The 16,572-nt window shown below is 37.1% G+C and overlaps 1 protein-coding gene across 14 annotated transcripts in view; it reads right to left on the reverse strand.

Annotated features, from left to right (window-relative positions):
- The window catches only part of LOC113956321 (DNA polymerase nu-like), a 107,225-nt gene that overhangs the window by 55,299 nt on the left and 35,354 nt on the right, over positions 1–16,572 (reverse strand). For 13 of the 14 annotated variants that reach the window (XR_003530807.1, XM_027662725.1, XM_027662729.1 and 10 more), the window contains 2 exons: positions 16,224–16,277; positions 15,938–16,003 (listed from right to left, as the gene is read on the reverse strand). Coding sequence is in view for 13 of the 14 variants with exons in the window: in XM_027662725.1 (XP_027518526.1) it covers positions 15,938–16,003; positions 16,224–16,277 (120 nt within the window). In the remaining variant the exon portion in view is untranslated. Of the gene's footprint in view, positions 1–15,680; positions 15,737–15,937; positions 16,004–16,223; positions 16,278–16,572 lie in introns of those variants that run through there. The other variant, XM_027662738.1, reaches the window with a different exon arrangement.

Genomic DNA, 16,572 nt, shown 5'->3' on the forward strand with positions numbered 1-16,572 from the left:
TTATGAAAGCATGTTTTTGAACAGTTTAAAACCACCATAAGAACATTAGTGATATTAATGCCAACAAGTTTTTCCCATACAATAAATAAGATTAAACACTTCGCCTTCCAAAGGAATCTTCACACTCTGCATCTACAGTCACTTTTGAATATTCGCTCTTCCTTGAAAATTGGAAGCTCCTAAGAACAATTTCTCATCAGCAGCCTTTCCAAATCCTAATCTCTGGATACAACATGGAAGATAATTATTAATCCAATAAAAATAATTTTCTTCTTATTTTAACCTGTGTTTTTTCAGATACAGTGCATTACTTTCAAGAAAGGAACACATGTGAATCCTGCCTCAAGGCTAAGGGAACAGAGTATTCTTCAGCCTCTAGGAATTTTTCTAATATCTATTCCCCCTTTTTTTGAAATGCATGATAAAATAAATAAGGAACTCTTTCTTGACTACAGCACATCAGTCCAGATTAAAAGTGAGAGCTATGTTTATCAACCAATATGCAGGAGCAGGAATAGCAGAAAATTTTTCTTTCAAGATCTGGGTTCACACCCCCCCAGTAAAGCAGGAAAGAGACACAGCACAGCTCCCTTCTGTTATTTTGTGCCATTATGCCTCTTCATCTAGAAAGGTCAGAAACAAGAGTTAATGTATATCAACCTCTGATTTTGTGATTCCATGCAATTAATTTGCAAGTGGTTCAGGAATCAGATGAACATACTAATTGTATGTCATACTGGGAATTCAGAGGGTGGGAATAGTGGTATATAATTCCCAAATCAGAATGATCATTTTCTATGCAACTTTGAACGCAAAACTGTTATTTTAAACTTAAGAAGAATGTAATCAGACAGCAAAAGCTATTGAAATTTAAAGCAGAAGTAAAAGAACAGAATTCCCAAACCAGAACACTATCATTTCTAGTCTTAGTATCATCCTTAGAGATGTACAATTAAATGTATTAAAGTTGAACACCTGCCACAGCCACATACAGAGAGAGACATAGGAAACTACTACATAATATTCAGAATATTTTCACAGCATGGGAAAAAACTAGGAACACTGCTCTCAGTCCATCGATAGGAAATGCACAAAACTAACATTCCTATTGGCAACAATCGATTTCCAACGATAAGTTGGGGAGAATCAGTGCTTGTTCATATGAATAATATGCAGTTTTTGGTGGCCACAGTAGATCCTCAGAAGTTCAGAAAATTAAGTCCTTTATTACGTATCTGGACATGAATATGGGAGCCTAACTTTACACATATATTAAAAAAAACCCCACAACATTTTAGTTCTGACTTATAGAATAATTCTGACAGTAGAGATAACTGTATGGACTTTTCACTGGGGCCTATGCTGGTATTGTGACATGCACTTTGTCAGATAACTTCCAGCACAGGTTAGAGTTATTTACAGTTACTCTCACTGATTATTGTTCCTTATCTCATTCGCTTCAAAATCGTAAACCAAGTGGAAAAAAAAAAAGTATTTCAAAATCTATCTAAAACATAAAAATAAATTGCTATATTTGCTATCTTATTTTCATTGAGAGCATATGTACAAAGTCTGCTTCCAATGCAATTTTAAAAGTGTTACTAATAATTCTGAAAAACACTAGTAATTGCAAGTGCAAAGTGTCCTTTCACTTGTAAATTAGTTAACAACTCATAATTTGAATAAATCTGCAGAAAAGAGGTAGCTCAAGAAACATGAAAGTTGTAATGCTCAACTTTAAGCTACTGGAATAGCTTATCACATTCCTCTCATCTAATTTTGGATGTCTTCAGGCAAGTGGTTGGTCTAAACTATCTGTCTAGAATCCCTCTACAGCCAGCAGACAAGGACAGGAATCTCCAGTGGGCAGTTCAATCTATCTGTATAAGACACATACTTACAAGTTGTCCTAAGACTCCTTTGGAGGTGACGTATTTTAAGATTTAGATCATCAAATTTGATGAGATAAATTTACTCTAGATATTTAAAAGAACAAAGAAATATGGAGACAATTTCACAAGAGCCTTCCAAATAGGAAGCTTTGCTTTGCTTGAGTCAGGTGACTGTTTTATTGTATCAAACTTAGAAAACTAATGTGGCTTTGATACATTAGCACCTTGGACTACATAATAATACAGCCTCTATTTTTGCTTTTAAGTATTTATTTCAAATATTTATGGAAAAACCTTCACAGATCCAATTTGAGATCTGACAGTTATCCCTTATTTCTTAGAAAAGGACATTCATATCTTGCTAGAAGTTACAGAGAAACAAAAGTGTTCTCTCTGAAAAATCATGCTCCAACAGACAAATAGGAATATACTTGAAACACTGTGATGGAAAATCTGGTTATGAAAGTTAACTATTAATACTTCTCTGCATTGTTTCGGAGTGAGGGGGGAAAAAACCATTAAGCTATTCTAGTAGATGATTAACAAGAAGACTCTAGCATTATTAAAAAAAAATATTAAAAATGTGTAAAAACCAACACCATAATCGAGAATTAATTTAAAGAGGCCCCGGTCGATAGAAGGAGAGATGAAGTCAAGGTCCCAGTTTCAAGTATGTTTGAAAGGCTGTGATGATCAGGGGAGATTTCTGAATGCTGGAAGAAAGCAACTGTCACTCCTTTCTTCTATGAGGGCAAGAAAGAAGATGCAGAGCACTGCAGGGCAATCAGCCTCTCCTCAGTTCCCAGGAAGATGATGGAGTAAATAATCCTAGAAAACATCTGCAAACATATTAAAATCAAGTAGATGACCTGGGGTAGTCAGCACAAATTTAGAAAGGGGAAATCGTGCTTAACCAACGACAGCCTCCTGCCACGCAGTGACCAGCTCTGTGGACGTGGGGAGAGCAGCAGATGTTGTTTACCTTGAAAGCAAGGCTTTCAAAACAATCGCTCATAAAAGCCTCAGAGAAGCTGATGAAGTGCAAGTTAGATAAGTGGACAGTGAGGTGGACTGAAACCTGGCTGAACTGCTGGGTTCAAAGGCCTTTGGTGAGTGGCACAAAGGAGCAGCTGGGGGCCAGTCACTACTGGGGCACCCCAGGGGCAAATGCTGCCCAACACCTCCATCAGTGACCTGGGTGACAGGACTGAGTGCAACCTCAGCAAGATGGCAGGCAATCCAAAACCCTGAGGAGTGCTTGATACATCAGGTAAGTGATTCAGAGGGACCTCAAGAGGCTGTAGAAATGGGTTAATCAGGATCCCACGGAGTTCACAGTCTAGAAAGCAGTTTTGCAGAAAAGGACCTGTGGATCCTGATGAAGAACAACTTGAACATGAACCAGCAATGAGCCTTTGTACACAGGAAGGCCAACAGCATCCTGGGCTGCATCAGGAAGTGCATCACCAGCAGGTCAAGAGACTTTACTCAGAATGCCTGGTGGAAGGGTGTAATGAATATGGAGCCAAATTCTTTGCCACTGTTGCCCAATGACAGGACAAAAAGCACCGATCAGAAACAATTATAGAAAATTCCATTTAGACATAAAAAACCCCCTTTTTACTGTGCCAGTGGTCAAACACTGGAAGAGGTTGCCCCAGAGAAGCTGTGAAGCCTCCATCCTTGGAGATATTCAAAACCCAACTAGACATGGTCCTGAGAAACCTGCTCTAGTGGGCACTGCTTTGACCAGGGGGGATTGCACTAGACAATCTCCAGCAGTCCCAACAAAATTCAACAATCTTGTGATTCTATGATTCTGTTTTTATAGCATCACTGTAATTGATTAAGTCATGTATCCCAGTGACAACCTATTGTCTTCTCTCTACTTCACATGATTTCTGAATGAGATAGAATTTAAGTCTTCAATGGGATGAGGCAGTGGAAAGTCACAGGACAACCTGGTTTCATTTCCAAGCAAATGTTAAGGAAATATATACTTTTATATATATAAAGTACACTGGTTGAATCTCAGATCATGACAGGTAGAAAGCTGAAAAAACCTCACCCTACATCTGGACCCTTTACTTTTTCACTGTTTTGTCGTCAGTAAAGCCCTTTTCTTTCTCCTCCACAAGTATTAAATGATTAAAGATTAAATTTGGTAATATAGTTACCAAACTTAGAGGAAAAAAAAGCACTGAATCCGATCTGCACTAAAGTCATTTTGAGTATGATGAACACAGACTGGTTGTCTTCTTCTCGAAAGGTGTCCAATGCTGACACCTTTCTTTGGCAATGGAACTGCCACACAGGGACCTGGCACTCCATCAATTCATCACCTCTTTTACAATTTCAGTTACTTAACACATTTTCCCAGCACCTAGATGGTTGTTGGATCACTGTTTTTTAGTTAAACCCTTTGGAAGACACCATGGTGGAAAAAAAGCAGGCATGGTAGAAAAAATTAAATCTCACTAGGAACACTAGATTAAAACTGTACATGTTGAAAAACAGACTGCTGACTTCTTTCCTCCTACCTCCATAATCACATTTTTTGCCACTATAATCCATCCTCACTGACAATCCTGGTGTATCCCAACTAGTGTTTTAGCACAAAACTAGAAACCTTTTTTCTTGGGTTTGAAAATGCTTTTATTAAAAGCCGTTCTACTTTTATCTGTTGTGTCAGGTGAAGAAATGTACATTCTTGCCTATGTTGTTGCTTGTGTACACAGAGTCATTCAGAAGCAATGACAGACTTCACTTTGGCAAGGAGACTCAGAACTGATGGACTCTTCATGTCTCTGCTAAAGCCTCACAAACACAGCTTCAAGCCTTGCAAAAACAATGCTCTAATCCATCACCGTATTCAAGGAGAGTAGAATTATCAAGGAAAACAAAACCTAATAAAAGTCAAACAAATATACAGTTTCCCAGTTTGACGAGTTTCATCTCAGTTCAGTCACACCCTCTTTTGAGCTTTCCATTTTCGGTATCCAAAATTCTACATCTACATATCCCACTGATTTTTTTTATTCCTTCCTAGGTTAAAAACCAGTGTGTTACTCTGGTTCTTTCAAAGCACTACAGTATACAGATATATACTGGATACATTACCTTTGAAGTCAGTACAGTTAGACTTCACCCAATCACAGAAGCTGGTGGTGCATTTTAATTATTTTTTACTCTGTGTCAAGTAGGTTTGTGGATCATATTTCCTATATTATAATTCTCCTTACAGTTTTTTACATGGATTCATCTAACCCATACCTCTCCCTTCCTCCTCCTGATATATATTTTCAGTAGCATAAATTGCTATTTCTTTGAGCAATTAACCTCAGCCAGCCCCAGTGACTCTCAGAATAGACACCCATCTGTGTATGCAAAGCCATCAACAGCTATATACATATTCTTCTTTTTTTTACTAGAAAATGTCTCATTAATCTACTAACTGCTCAGAGCCACATTTCTAAATATCTGTGGAATGTGTCTGTCTGAAGACCTACAAACTGCAGGGAGGGGAACAAAACAATCTAACAGTTACTGAAACAAATGGGAATGCACAGAGGTGGCTGCAGACTTTTCTATGGATATTTGGTTCTGACTAATTCCCACACTGTTCTGAGGTCTTACTAAAAAATAAGAATGCAGACAAAACTTACTATTAAGATAAGTGTATCCATTCACAAATGTATACAGGACAGATGTGTCACGAGGGAAGGCTAAAACCAAGAAGGAGTTGGACCACACAGATGCAAGGAAGGAGTTAGATCAGGTGGAGTCATTCTGTACATGTCTTTTGATGTGGTGACTAACCCACCTGCTGTTAGTGAGGCACAGTGCCAAACATTAGACCAAAATAAAGGAATACATCATTGTTTTACCGTAGCCACCACTGCCAACAAATAGCAAAAACTACTTGCATTTCTTACAAGCAAGAATATTTACTGGGACTGTGGTCTTGTTAGATTTAATTACTCTAACAGCTGTTGCTTTAGGAAAACAATTATTTCCTCATACTTGAGAAAAAAACAGATTTTCTCTTCCATTTGAAAAAAGTTCAGAGCTGCAAAATTCTAGTTTATCTCATGAAATGTAGCACTCTACCAAAAAGTGGATCATTCTAAGTCCAAAAATTTCTGGAGTTTCTCTTAGTATCTTCTTCTCCAAAAAGTTTATGAAATTAATTAGGCCACAACTATTCTCTTTGAACAAGAACTTCACTCTACCCAAGGAAACACAAAGCAAACTTGTAAATCCATGGCATCTCTTTGATGACTCTCATTGTAATACTTTTGGAGCAAAAGTAAGACTTTGGTCTGTAAGACCAGACTTCATTACAATGATAATAAATAGGCAGATGAAAACTCCCTTGAGTTTTATGTTCCATATTTTTGATTGGGTGGGGTTTTTTTCTTGTAGTGGATTTTTTTCCCATTTATGTCATTCTTCAGAATTGTTTCTACTCCTTCTTTTTCAGTTGTCTTTTTTTGCTCTGCATGGGACTGCACCTACTGACAAAATTGTGCTCTCATAGCTCATTTAATCAATCTGAGAAGAAATGTAAGCGCAGGGTCAGTGAGCTACTTCCTTAAGCATCAACACTGTTTGCTCCATTGTTGCAGGCCAAAGCTGCTGGAGAACCAGCAAGGAAAATTGCACCCTGCCCAGAGGAGCAGTCTTCCAATGCAGAACAAGAAGACAGTGAATCCTGAGGGCACTTGCAACCTCGAATTCACTCAATTTGTCTGGCATCTCCAAAGTCAGAGGCAACTCACCCATGAGAAATTACACAGCAGAAATAATTAAAAGAAACCTCTTCAGATTTCCCTTTTGGAAAATTGCCACATTTAATTATTGCCCATAGCAAGCATTTATTTATAATTGTAAAAGAATAAGAAGTTATATCTTTGACTTCTATATGAAACACAATTTCAAGACAGTCTGAAGATCTAATTTTTAAAATAGACCATGCATCTCAATAAATAGAGAAAACAGGAAAATGAACAAGGTCACAAAAGCAACGCCAGCCTGGTATGGATGTGCACATGCATTCCTAAGCAAATCTTGACTTGTCTGAAATTGCCACCTAGTGGTTTGTTGAAAATTAAGGACATCTATTTTCCCTGCCAAAAACCACAGAATGATGCAGACTCCTGGTAAAGGATTTCTTCATTTTTGTTACTAGTTACCATTTTTTTCAGCAGAGAACAATCATTCAAAAGTAGTGCAGCACAGAATGATCGAGGTTTTAGGGGTCAGAAAAGTGAGAAATTTAGAAGCAATTCATCCCCTTCCCACAAGTTTAAGTAGCTTTCAAAGGGAATACAAGGGAAGAAAAAAAGAGCAACCAAAATTATTAATTTCTTTACTTCAGAGAGTTGGCCATAAGAATAGTGTATTTGATTTCCTATTACTAATCCTCTTTCTGCCCTGTGCTTTGAAATTTAGACCTGACAATGACCTCAGGGAATAAAGATGTAGCAGCCCATGAAAAAGGATTTGATGAGTGATTTTTAAAATGACAAAAAATATTTTATTTTACTAACTTAGTGATTTGACACGTTCTGTGACAAGTTATTTTGTCAAATCATGGGTTCAGCCCAGATTCTTGGTTACATACTGACAAATTGCTAACCTGTGCACAGCAAGCAAAGTGTTTGTACAGACACAGCTCTTCGCATCTTTTAAGAGACAAAGAGTGCTTTTGTTTCCCTTAAATAAACTGATTAAATTCTATTACTCGTTTCATTTTCCTGAATGAAAATTAGAATATTAGCTCAGTTAAAATCTTCATTAATACAGGAAGCTCCAACTCCAAGATGAACCCCAAGAAGATACAAACTGGTTTTGGTGAAAAAGACAGAGGTAAGGCACAGAGATAACAACCCTTTAGGGGCAGTTGGAGCCAGCAAATATTGTATAGTTGAAGATTAGCTGCATATTATGGGCTTTAAAGCAAACAGGTCAAGGGAATATTGTCCAAAGGTACAAATACCAGACCTCTAAACACACAGAAAATGACAAGATTTCCAGGTTGGAAGGATTTACTGTCTAAAGAAAAGCCGTAACAGTTGTTTTACGAAAGGGGTAAAATTCAGCATCTCAAACAAGATTGTTCCACATACTGAGGAATTTATGGAGCATATGTTAGCAGGGAATTCCTCTTAAAAGGCTGTGAACAGGAGGTTGATGGAAGGAGTTAAAAGAAACCTAAGTACACAAAATCTCTTTCTTTGGTCACAGTGAGGAAAGGACAACTCCTGACTTGACTGAAGGGGTCCTTAACTGTAAGTTCCTGAGAGCCTCAGCCAGCAGATGATCGTGCTGGGACAGGAGCACTGAGGACAAGGCCACACAGGAGCCAGCAAGATGAGCTGTGTCCTATTCTGTTCATCTTCAGTGATACTTACACAAACCACTATGTTTTTTCACTGTTGTTCCCAATTCGAGAGAGTGCATCCATCTCCAAAACTCTGCCTGAAATTTCACGAAAAGTTGTTGAGGAAATAAAGAATTGGCAAATCTTCCACTCACTGACACAGAAAAAAAAAGAGTTGTCAGAAAGGAAAGCTGAATGTAATAGGGTTGAAAAGCTCCTGAGATAATTTTCCTGAAATTCTTTGGAATGCCAATGACAGAGCTTTGGAAAATCATTACTGTGTGAAAACTGGACCATCCAAGACAAGAAGTCTCCTTTAATGCACCTAACTTTTGATATTCCCCTATAAACCATTCTCTTTTTATCATTCTTCATTTCTGTCCCCTTCATGTTTTTGTATTGTCAGACCTCTCAGATCTTTTGAAGTAATTTTTGCTGAGACATAAACTGAAAGAAGATTCTACAGTAGAAGAACACTGTACAGTAAAATAAACCATTTAAATACTTTTGTTATGCTAAAACATAATGAAACTGATGGAAATGAAATGAAAATGCTGAGATCAGAATTAGACTATATTTTGTCCTTGCAAAAAGGAATTCAGACATTAGAGGAACATAGTAACACTTCTCACTCTTGAGAGTTTGTAAGAAAAGACATAACTTGTGTGTCTGAGATTTTTATTTTAATTGTCCCCTCAGAACATAAGTTTCTAAGCTTTCAGTATTTCCTAAAGTGTGTATCTAAAACTCCCACTAACGGAGTACTTCATATGAAAAACAAAACAAATTTTCAGGCAGAATTGCTAAAATCTCAACTCACAAAAGGTACCAACAGAAAACTTAATAACAAATATGCGCACAGATACTTCATATAAAGCTTACATATATTGGTGCACATTGCTGAAGATTCAATCTGAGCAACTGCCTTATGTATGAGAAAACAACCTCAGTAGGACACAGGCTCCGTTCCATCCCCAGAGCTTACACAGGTACAATGACTGTGCCCAGTGCAGACATCAGGGGATGCTGCACATGCCAATATCAGGCATAAGAAAAGTGCTCAGCCAGGAACTGAAATGTGAATGGATAAACAGTGAAGAACAAAGGTTGTGAGAGACTATGAGTGAATGGCACTAATTGTTTCTTGTAACCAAAACACCATGTTAACATTGTTCTTAAACTATTCTAAAACTGCACGGAATCAGACTTAATAAAATTCCAAGAGATACAACAAAGTGCATAGATTAACTCCTGTAACAGAATATTTAGTAATAGATATTACTACAATCACTTTAAAACATCTTTGAATTTGTAAGGTAGTGAAAGCTACATTAATCAAAACAAGTCGTTTTTTGGCAAAGAGGATGCTAATTTTGTTTCTGGTTAGCTCTGTGCTCCAGCCACACTCACATTTTAGAGAAAAATAACCTGTCAGTAGCTCCAGCTGCATTCCAGCATGGGTTTGTAAAACACGATCAGGGTATAGTTTTGGCTTCTGTCTGCAGCACTCCCAAAACATTGCTCACAAAGGTCACTCAAAGGATAAAATGAATCAGCATATAATCAACTATCTTAACCAAGCCCACTCAACAGCAGTAGATCCTTAAGTACTGACACTTAATTTATACATAGTGTATTGAAATTTATTATCTTCTAATTTTAATGACACAAGTGGAAATATGCAGTGCCATCATCTCTCTAGCACAGGAAAATTCTAGAGGAACATTTTTTTCTTCCATTCTACATTTCTACAAATCTAAGCTTCTCTGAGGATTTTTTTTCAGAAACTAAAGGAGAGTGAAGGAGGAATTCAGTCTCCATAGTCAATATTCCATAATGTGCTAAAAATACTTTGGCTGATATTACCCCAAGTTGTACAGAATCTTTCATTTTTGAGCTGTCAGTTTTAACTGTTCTGTTTATTTCTCTGCTTATGTTCAGTTTGTAGAAGAAATCATGACAGACTATCTTATCCTGCATAAACAAAATGCAAGTATTTTGTATGTTATTACTGCATAGAAGCAGATTTATATGGCTATACATTAATAATCCCAAATAGAAGAAAAATTATATATAGGATTTGAACTGCTCTTGTTCCTACAGAATTACAGCCCAGATGATGCTACAAGCTTTACTGAGCCAAATCATGCTATCAAGGGTAGTCCTTGTATTGGATATACCACACTAACCATGAGATAAATGAACCTACCCAAATCAGGAGCATCACAACAGAGGATAACCAAGACCTGCATATATCACAGAAAAGGCCACTGTGTACTCGAGATGCTAAAAGCACAAAGATCTATAATGAAGAAACCTTATTTCTTGCATTTCGATAATAAATCAACATGATGATGTTCTGGAGCAGCAGACACGAGTGTTATGATATGACCAAGAATGACTTTCTATTCTGTAGTTGTCACACTAATACCTCAGAACACTCCACTGTAATGTTAAAGTAGTGTAAAATTTCAGCCTGAATGCAACTGGTCTGAATTCTTGTCAAGGTGCCCATTCACTCATTTTTAAGTACAATTTCTCTGTCATGAAACATCAACTGTGATGAGTGGGGAAGAAAGAGGAAACAGAGAACTTCTGTCTCTAACACTGTAAATACAGTTTCTTTAAATGCTAAAGCCTTCACTGACACACTTTGAAAAAAATAAAGCAACAAAAGAGACTGCAAAAATATCAAAACTCTACTCATAAAATGAGATACTATTTTAGTGCTATCAGTGCAGTCATAATCACCATGTGACTCAAGAGTATTGGAATAAATCTATCAAAAAGAAACATGGTACAAAAATATGTTCTGGATGCAAGAGATGCTGGGAGAACACTGACAACCACAACAAACAGGATGTGCACTCCAGCTCTCTCTAAGAGCACATCAGCTCCTCTGAGCGACAGTGGTTTGTACTGGCTAGAAAATACAACACTAAATTGCTTTGACTCAAGGAACCAAGAAAACACAGACATTCTTATGTCTGTTAAGACAACCTACCACTATTTTAGTGAAGCCCATGCTTAGGTAAAAGCATACTTAGGTAAAAATTATTTTGTTAGCCTAGGTGACCTTATAGAAGACTTTTGACAAGATGTTTTATATGAACCTGTCATGTGTCTTATGTGTCTCTATCCCCAGTGCTTTACCACAAATACACTCAAAAAAAAAAAAGGAAAAAGAAAGAAAAAAACAAAACACACTCTGATATCGATGCAATTGCAAGACCCACACTGTCTATCCAATTAAACATTTTTTTCAGTTGGGTGGTGCATGAAAAGAAGTTTACAAAAATTATGTTCCTAACAGCACAGCTTCAAAAGCAGACAAGTTATTGGTTCACTTCTGGGGAAAAAAAAACAAAGATGCAATTACATCCTTGCTCCCAGACTTGTGTCCGGCTCCTCACATTGCATCAGCTCTGCCAAACTTCCTAAAAGCTGTGAAGGAAAGGGACAGTGGAAAAATGGGACACTGCAAATTTCCTCATCACTATTAAGACACAGAACATCCTGTTTCTGTTGGAATCCAATTGCGACTACAGACTTCAAACTTTCAGAAAGAGTATTTGTAGCATCACAGATCAGCCTGTAGCTTTAATGAGGCCTTGGACAAAATGCCTGAAGGTTGAGAGTTGTCACAATAGTTTTGGTAACATGATTCTGTCAACCCACCCTGCTAGGACTGCACACATGGGTATGCTAAGGATGTAAAACCTACTGAGATAGTGCCATGACAGAGAGACAAACAGGCAGCATCTCATCCACACTGCCCAGAAACGATCCCAAAACTATGCCAAAACTACATTTCTGTTTCATCTTAGAGAAAATTAGTCCATTCACTCCAAAAACCAACCCAGAAGGGAAGTAACACAGATATAGTATGGATAACCAGGAATACTGGTTTGCTAAGTCAACTGACAGAAGAGTAATTTTTGAGGCAATTGCTCAGAGGGGTCTCTACTTCCAGACATTGTCTTTCCCGTTAGAATGAAAACCAGATGGGTAATTTATTATTTATGTTCCAAACACTATCTACAACACACATTTTCTAATAAACCAGAATGCAATTCTCTATCATGAATTCCCTACCAGAAAATCTTATTCATGTCTGTTGAGGAAACTGAGACATAGTCAATATTTCAGGTACTTTATGATCCTTCTTTAAGCTTGTAACATTCAATATTCCCCTTCAAATTACATTTCTGCTTTCCAAATTAAAGGCTAACATGTTTCTTTGACTGACAGGTAGATTATTTTATTTCTTTGCCTTTTTGGACAAGCTGTAAATCATTTTTCCTGGGGCTAAATAGGACTGCTTTTTTATTTTTTTCCACTTGTTCCAAGAAGGTAAAAAATTTTATCTTCAGCATAACTTTTTGTTACCAAAAGGAAGGAAATGCCCCCTGAAGCCCACCACTTTATGCATTTTAGTTCAATGATACAAACAGCTTCTGAAGTAGAGACGCATAAACTCATTAGCAGCATTTCAGTTCTCTCTGCTGCAGAAGCCTGGAGGAAAGAAATCTTAATACAGAATATCTGATTCTAGCACTGAAGTTTACATCTTAAACCAAATTATAACATCCAATTTTATGCAATCTTTATATCTCAAATTAGGATTTCTCTCTGTTCATTCGGAAAGAAGTTCGATCTTAATTGGCTTTATGCTCTTCCACTTCTGTCTTATTTTTGCTTTAAAACATGAGAGGCTCGAAAGAGGTTTTCAACATGGGTTTGGAGAACATAAACAAGCTTTTATGAATATCATCAATATATTTTATAGGAAAGTTATCTATGAGCAATACAATAAAGGAGTATCCTAATGTAGACAAGACTAGTATATTTATACAAAAAGTAATTTAAAATAACATATTCAAACAATAAACCTAATTAAATTTCCCTAATAGTCATAAGCAATCCATCATGGAGTGGAAAAAATAACTAGCCTATGGATATGTTACAAAATTATTTGACTGAAGAATTTTAGGGTTTATATTTACTTTCAGATACTCAGGTTCCATGGAGTAGCAAATAGAGAATTACAACGCTATAGGCAGGAGACTACAGTATCAAATGTGTCCCTACTCAAAAACATACTACAATAACACTTTGTTATTTGTGAAAAATGTATTATTTACACACTACATATATTGTAGAAGAAGAAACCAAACGAGAAGAAAGGGAGTGCACAGTTAAACTAAAATAGATGAATACATGGAAAGCCACTGCAGTGAAGTTCTGCTAAGAAAGCCCCTCTAAGTTGCTACAACACAAAAGTCATAAAAATTCATGTGAATAAACTTATCTATCGAGAAAAACCCACATAAAGCCAAAAATATACATCATCCATACATCAGATGTGGATCTGCCTGAAAGATCACAGTAGAGTATCTGAAAAAGAAATCCTGCTCTGTACCTAATGTCTAGTCATTTCCCCTTAAACCTGTAAGTAAATCTTTCCTGGACTCCATTGAATGCCTTAAAGGAAAGCGGACAGATAGATTCACTATCTTTACAAAAGAAAAGAAAGATAAAGAAATCTTTTTTTGGAACCTTCTCTCTCACAGCCTCCGCAGCAAATGGGATGTTTTTTCTGTTTGAATTCTCAGTGTATCTGATTCACACTTAGCTTTTGCTTTAATCACTTCTTAAAGCATTTTAAAACAGTTAAAAATAAACTACCTCAGCAAATATTCAGCCAAAACTTGACACAATATCATAGTAACTGCAAAAATATCTTCAATATTTATGATTTCTAGCAAGAACCTTCCCAATCCTTTAACACTTAGCAAAGTGACTGGGCACTGCAGTATATTTTCTATATCAATAAATGATTCAGAAACAGATGGTATAAGTTCCAGAAACATTTCAAACAAAAAAAGCCATGCCAATGTTTTTCCTTAAAAGGAAAAGCCAGCCTTAGGCAACCCTGGATGTTAACTTTAGCAGCATTATTTCAGAGAAAAACAACTTTTAAGAAAAATAGCTTTCAGGTCATTTTTACCATGATGGGCCAAAGGTCACTCTATATTGTATGTGGTTGTTCAAGACAGCTGTCTGTTCAGCTCTGACTCAGAAATGCCCGTGCACCACATCACAGAATTCAGCAAACTGGGACCCTCATGATCATCATTTCCGTTCTCTCCCATCACTGTCTCCCATCTGGGTACATGAATTCAAGAGCAGCAGTAACACTTCTCCACTCTGTTGTTAATTCAGAATCCTAAACACTGTTTTTTTACTCAGCAAAAAGCACAAGCACTTCCTAAAAATTGTTTGATGACAAATTGTACGGAAATATGCACCCTGAGGGTAGGAAGATATAAATGAAACCTGAGCTGTGAAGGTAGGTGAAAGAAGAGTTAAGGAAGTCACCAGTATGGTGAGGGTGAGAACCTCCCAGGACAGGTTTCTGTCAGAACTCCAAAGTCACTATTCCAGGCAGGGTTTGCCAGGAGCCTCATGAACCCACCCATGCCAAGTGGTCACAACAAAAGTAACGTGTCCAACTGCTCCCACACAGAGCTGGGGAAGACCATGGCCTTTCTCTCAAGATTGTAGAAAGCTCCTAAGGCCATTTGTACCCAAGAAGCTTAAGGTTGGGACATGCACAGACATATACACAGTACCCAAACCTGCATGGATAAGAACTGACAATACTTTGGAGCACAAGTTAAAAGGACAATGGTCTCATGGATTCCCCCTGGCCTTCATGAGTCAAGTCCCATCTCTGCATCTATTCCCCTTCCCCCACAGGGCCAGAGCCAGGTCTTTGCTAAGAAAAGCCATGATTAAACCAAACAGAAAATATTCCCAGGCAGGCAGTCACTACTTTTCTGTTTATTCCTGCACCTAAGCCTTGGCTTGGGCCCTTGAAGCTCAGCAGCCCTGTCTCCTCCCACACCAGGTCCTGCTCTCTGATCCATGCAGCCATACCCTGTGACAGAGTGGGAATGCCAAGACCTCAGCAGTCTGTACAGCCAAAGGTCAGAATGCTTCCCAAACTCCCAGAGAAACAGGATCATAGAAAACATTAAAATATGCCCTTTGGTTAAAAAAAAAAAATAGAGAAAAAAGAAAATCCAAACCTGTAGCACTCCAGAAAGCCAAATAAAACATGTTTCAGGTACAAGCATGTACATGGAGATCATTACAACCAGAGCCAAGAGAGGAAGCACAAAGAGCCCACGTGTCACAGCCATACATACAAGCAAGACCTCCAGAATACCAGCACTGCCAGCTTAGCCCTGTGCTGCTATGAGGCCTGAACCTAAACTACAGAAGAAAAGAACTTCCTTCTTTTCTGTAATACCCACCTTCCAGGCCTCACTGATCCTTTACAAGTGGCTCATGAACACCAGGAATCCATTACAAAGAAGTATTCAGTGGAAGTCCAGAGGGTACATGCACAGCCCACAATTGTACCTCTCTACTTCAGGTAATAATCTTTATTCTGATGCACAGATAACAGAAAGTATTCCTAAGAACAAATGTTCTAGAGTAAAACACCCATTTAACATGCTTTTTCTGTCCACCATTTAGACACAATACAGCAACTGCTAGACTTGCATGAAAACAAATATTTCTTATGTTAAAAATATTACATTAATTTTTCATTTCAATTAAATGTAAATCTTCCAGTAGGGTCACTTACAGGATGTTTGGCTGAAAGTCTGCCAGTCACAGTTCCTGTCTGATTCCACGTAGAGGAAATAAATCCCTGTAATCAAGTAAAGTAAAAAAATTAATAAAAAAGGAAAATTATGAAGACACAGAGTTAAATTTTATTTAACATAAGTACCAGTAATAAAAATGCACTGCAATCAGAGCTATAAACCCAAAAGTTCTTTTGAACTTTATAATTTTCCATATATAAAAGTTCTTAAACTGTAAACACTGCAATCCTTTAGGATTTTACAAGCTACTTTATATATTTCTACCTTTCTCATGCACGTTCGTAATCCATCCACATAAGTTGATTTCATCTTATGAACCTAAAATACATAAATATCAAAATAAATGCTTACTTATAATAACAAGAGAATTTTTAAATTAAAGATCTTACTTTCCAAATGAATATGAACTAGTTTTGTAGACTTTTTTTTTAAAGTCAGTTTTATCTTAGTAAATAATGGCTTTATACTCTCTAAATAGCTTAACCTATTAGCATAAGTTAGGTAAGTGCTCAGTTATAACCTAAAGCCAGGACTTTGCAGATACTAGGAAATGAACTATTGGAATTGATCATTTTTCATCTTACGTCTCTAGGTCGATAAATTACACAAAAAA

The sequence above is a fragment of the Corapipo altera genome, unplaced genomic scaffold (assembly GCF_003945725.1).
Source record: "Corapipo altera isolate COAL_440 unplaced genomic scaffold, ASM394572v1 95, whole genome shotgun sequence".
Classification (NCBI taxonomy): domain Eukaryota; kingdom Metazoa; phylum Chordata; class Aves; order Passeriformes; family Pipridae; genus Corapipo; species Corapipo altera.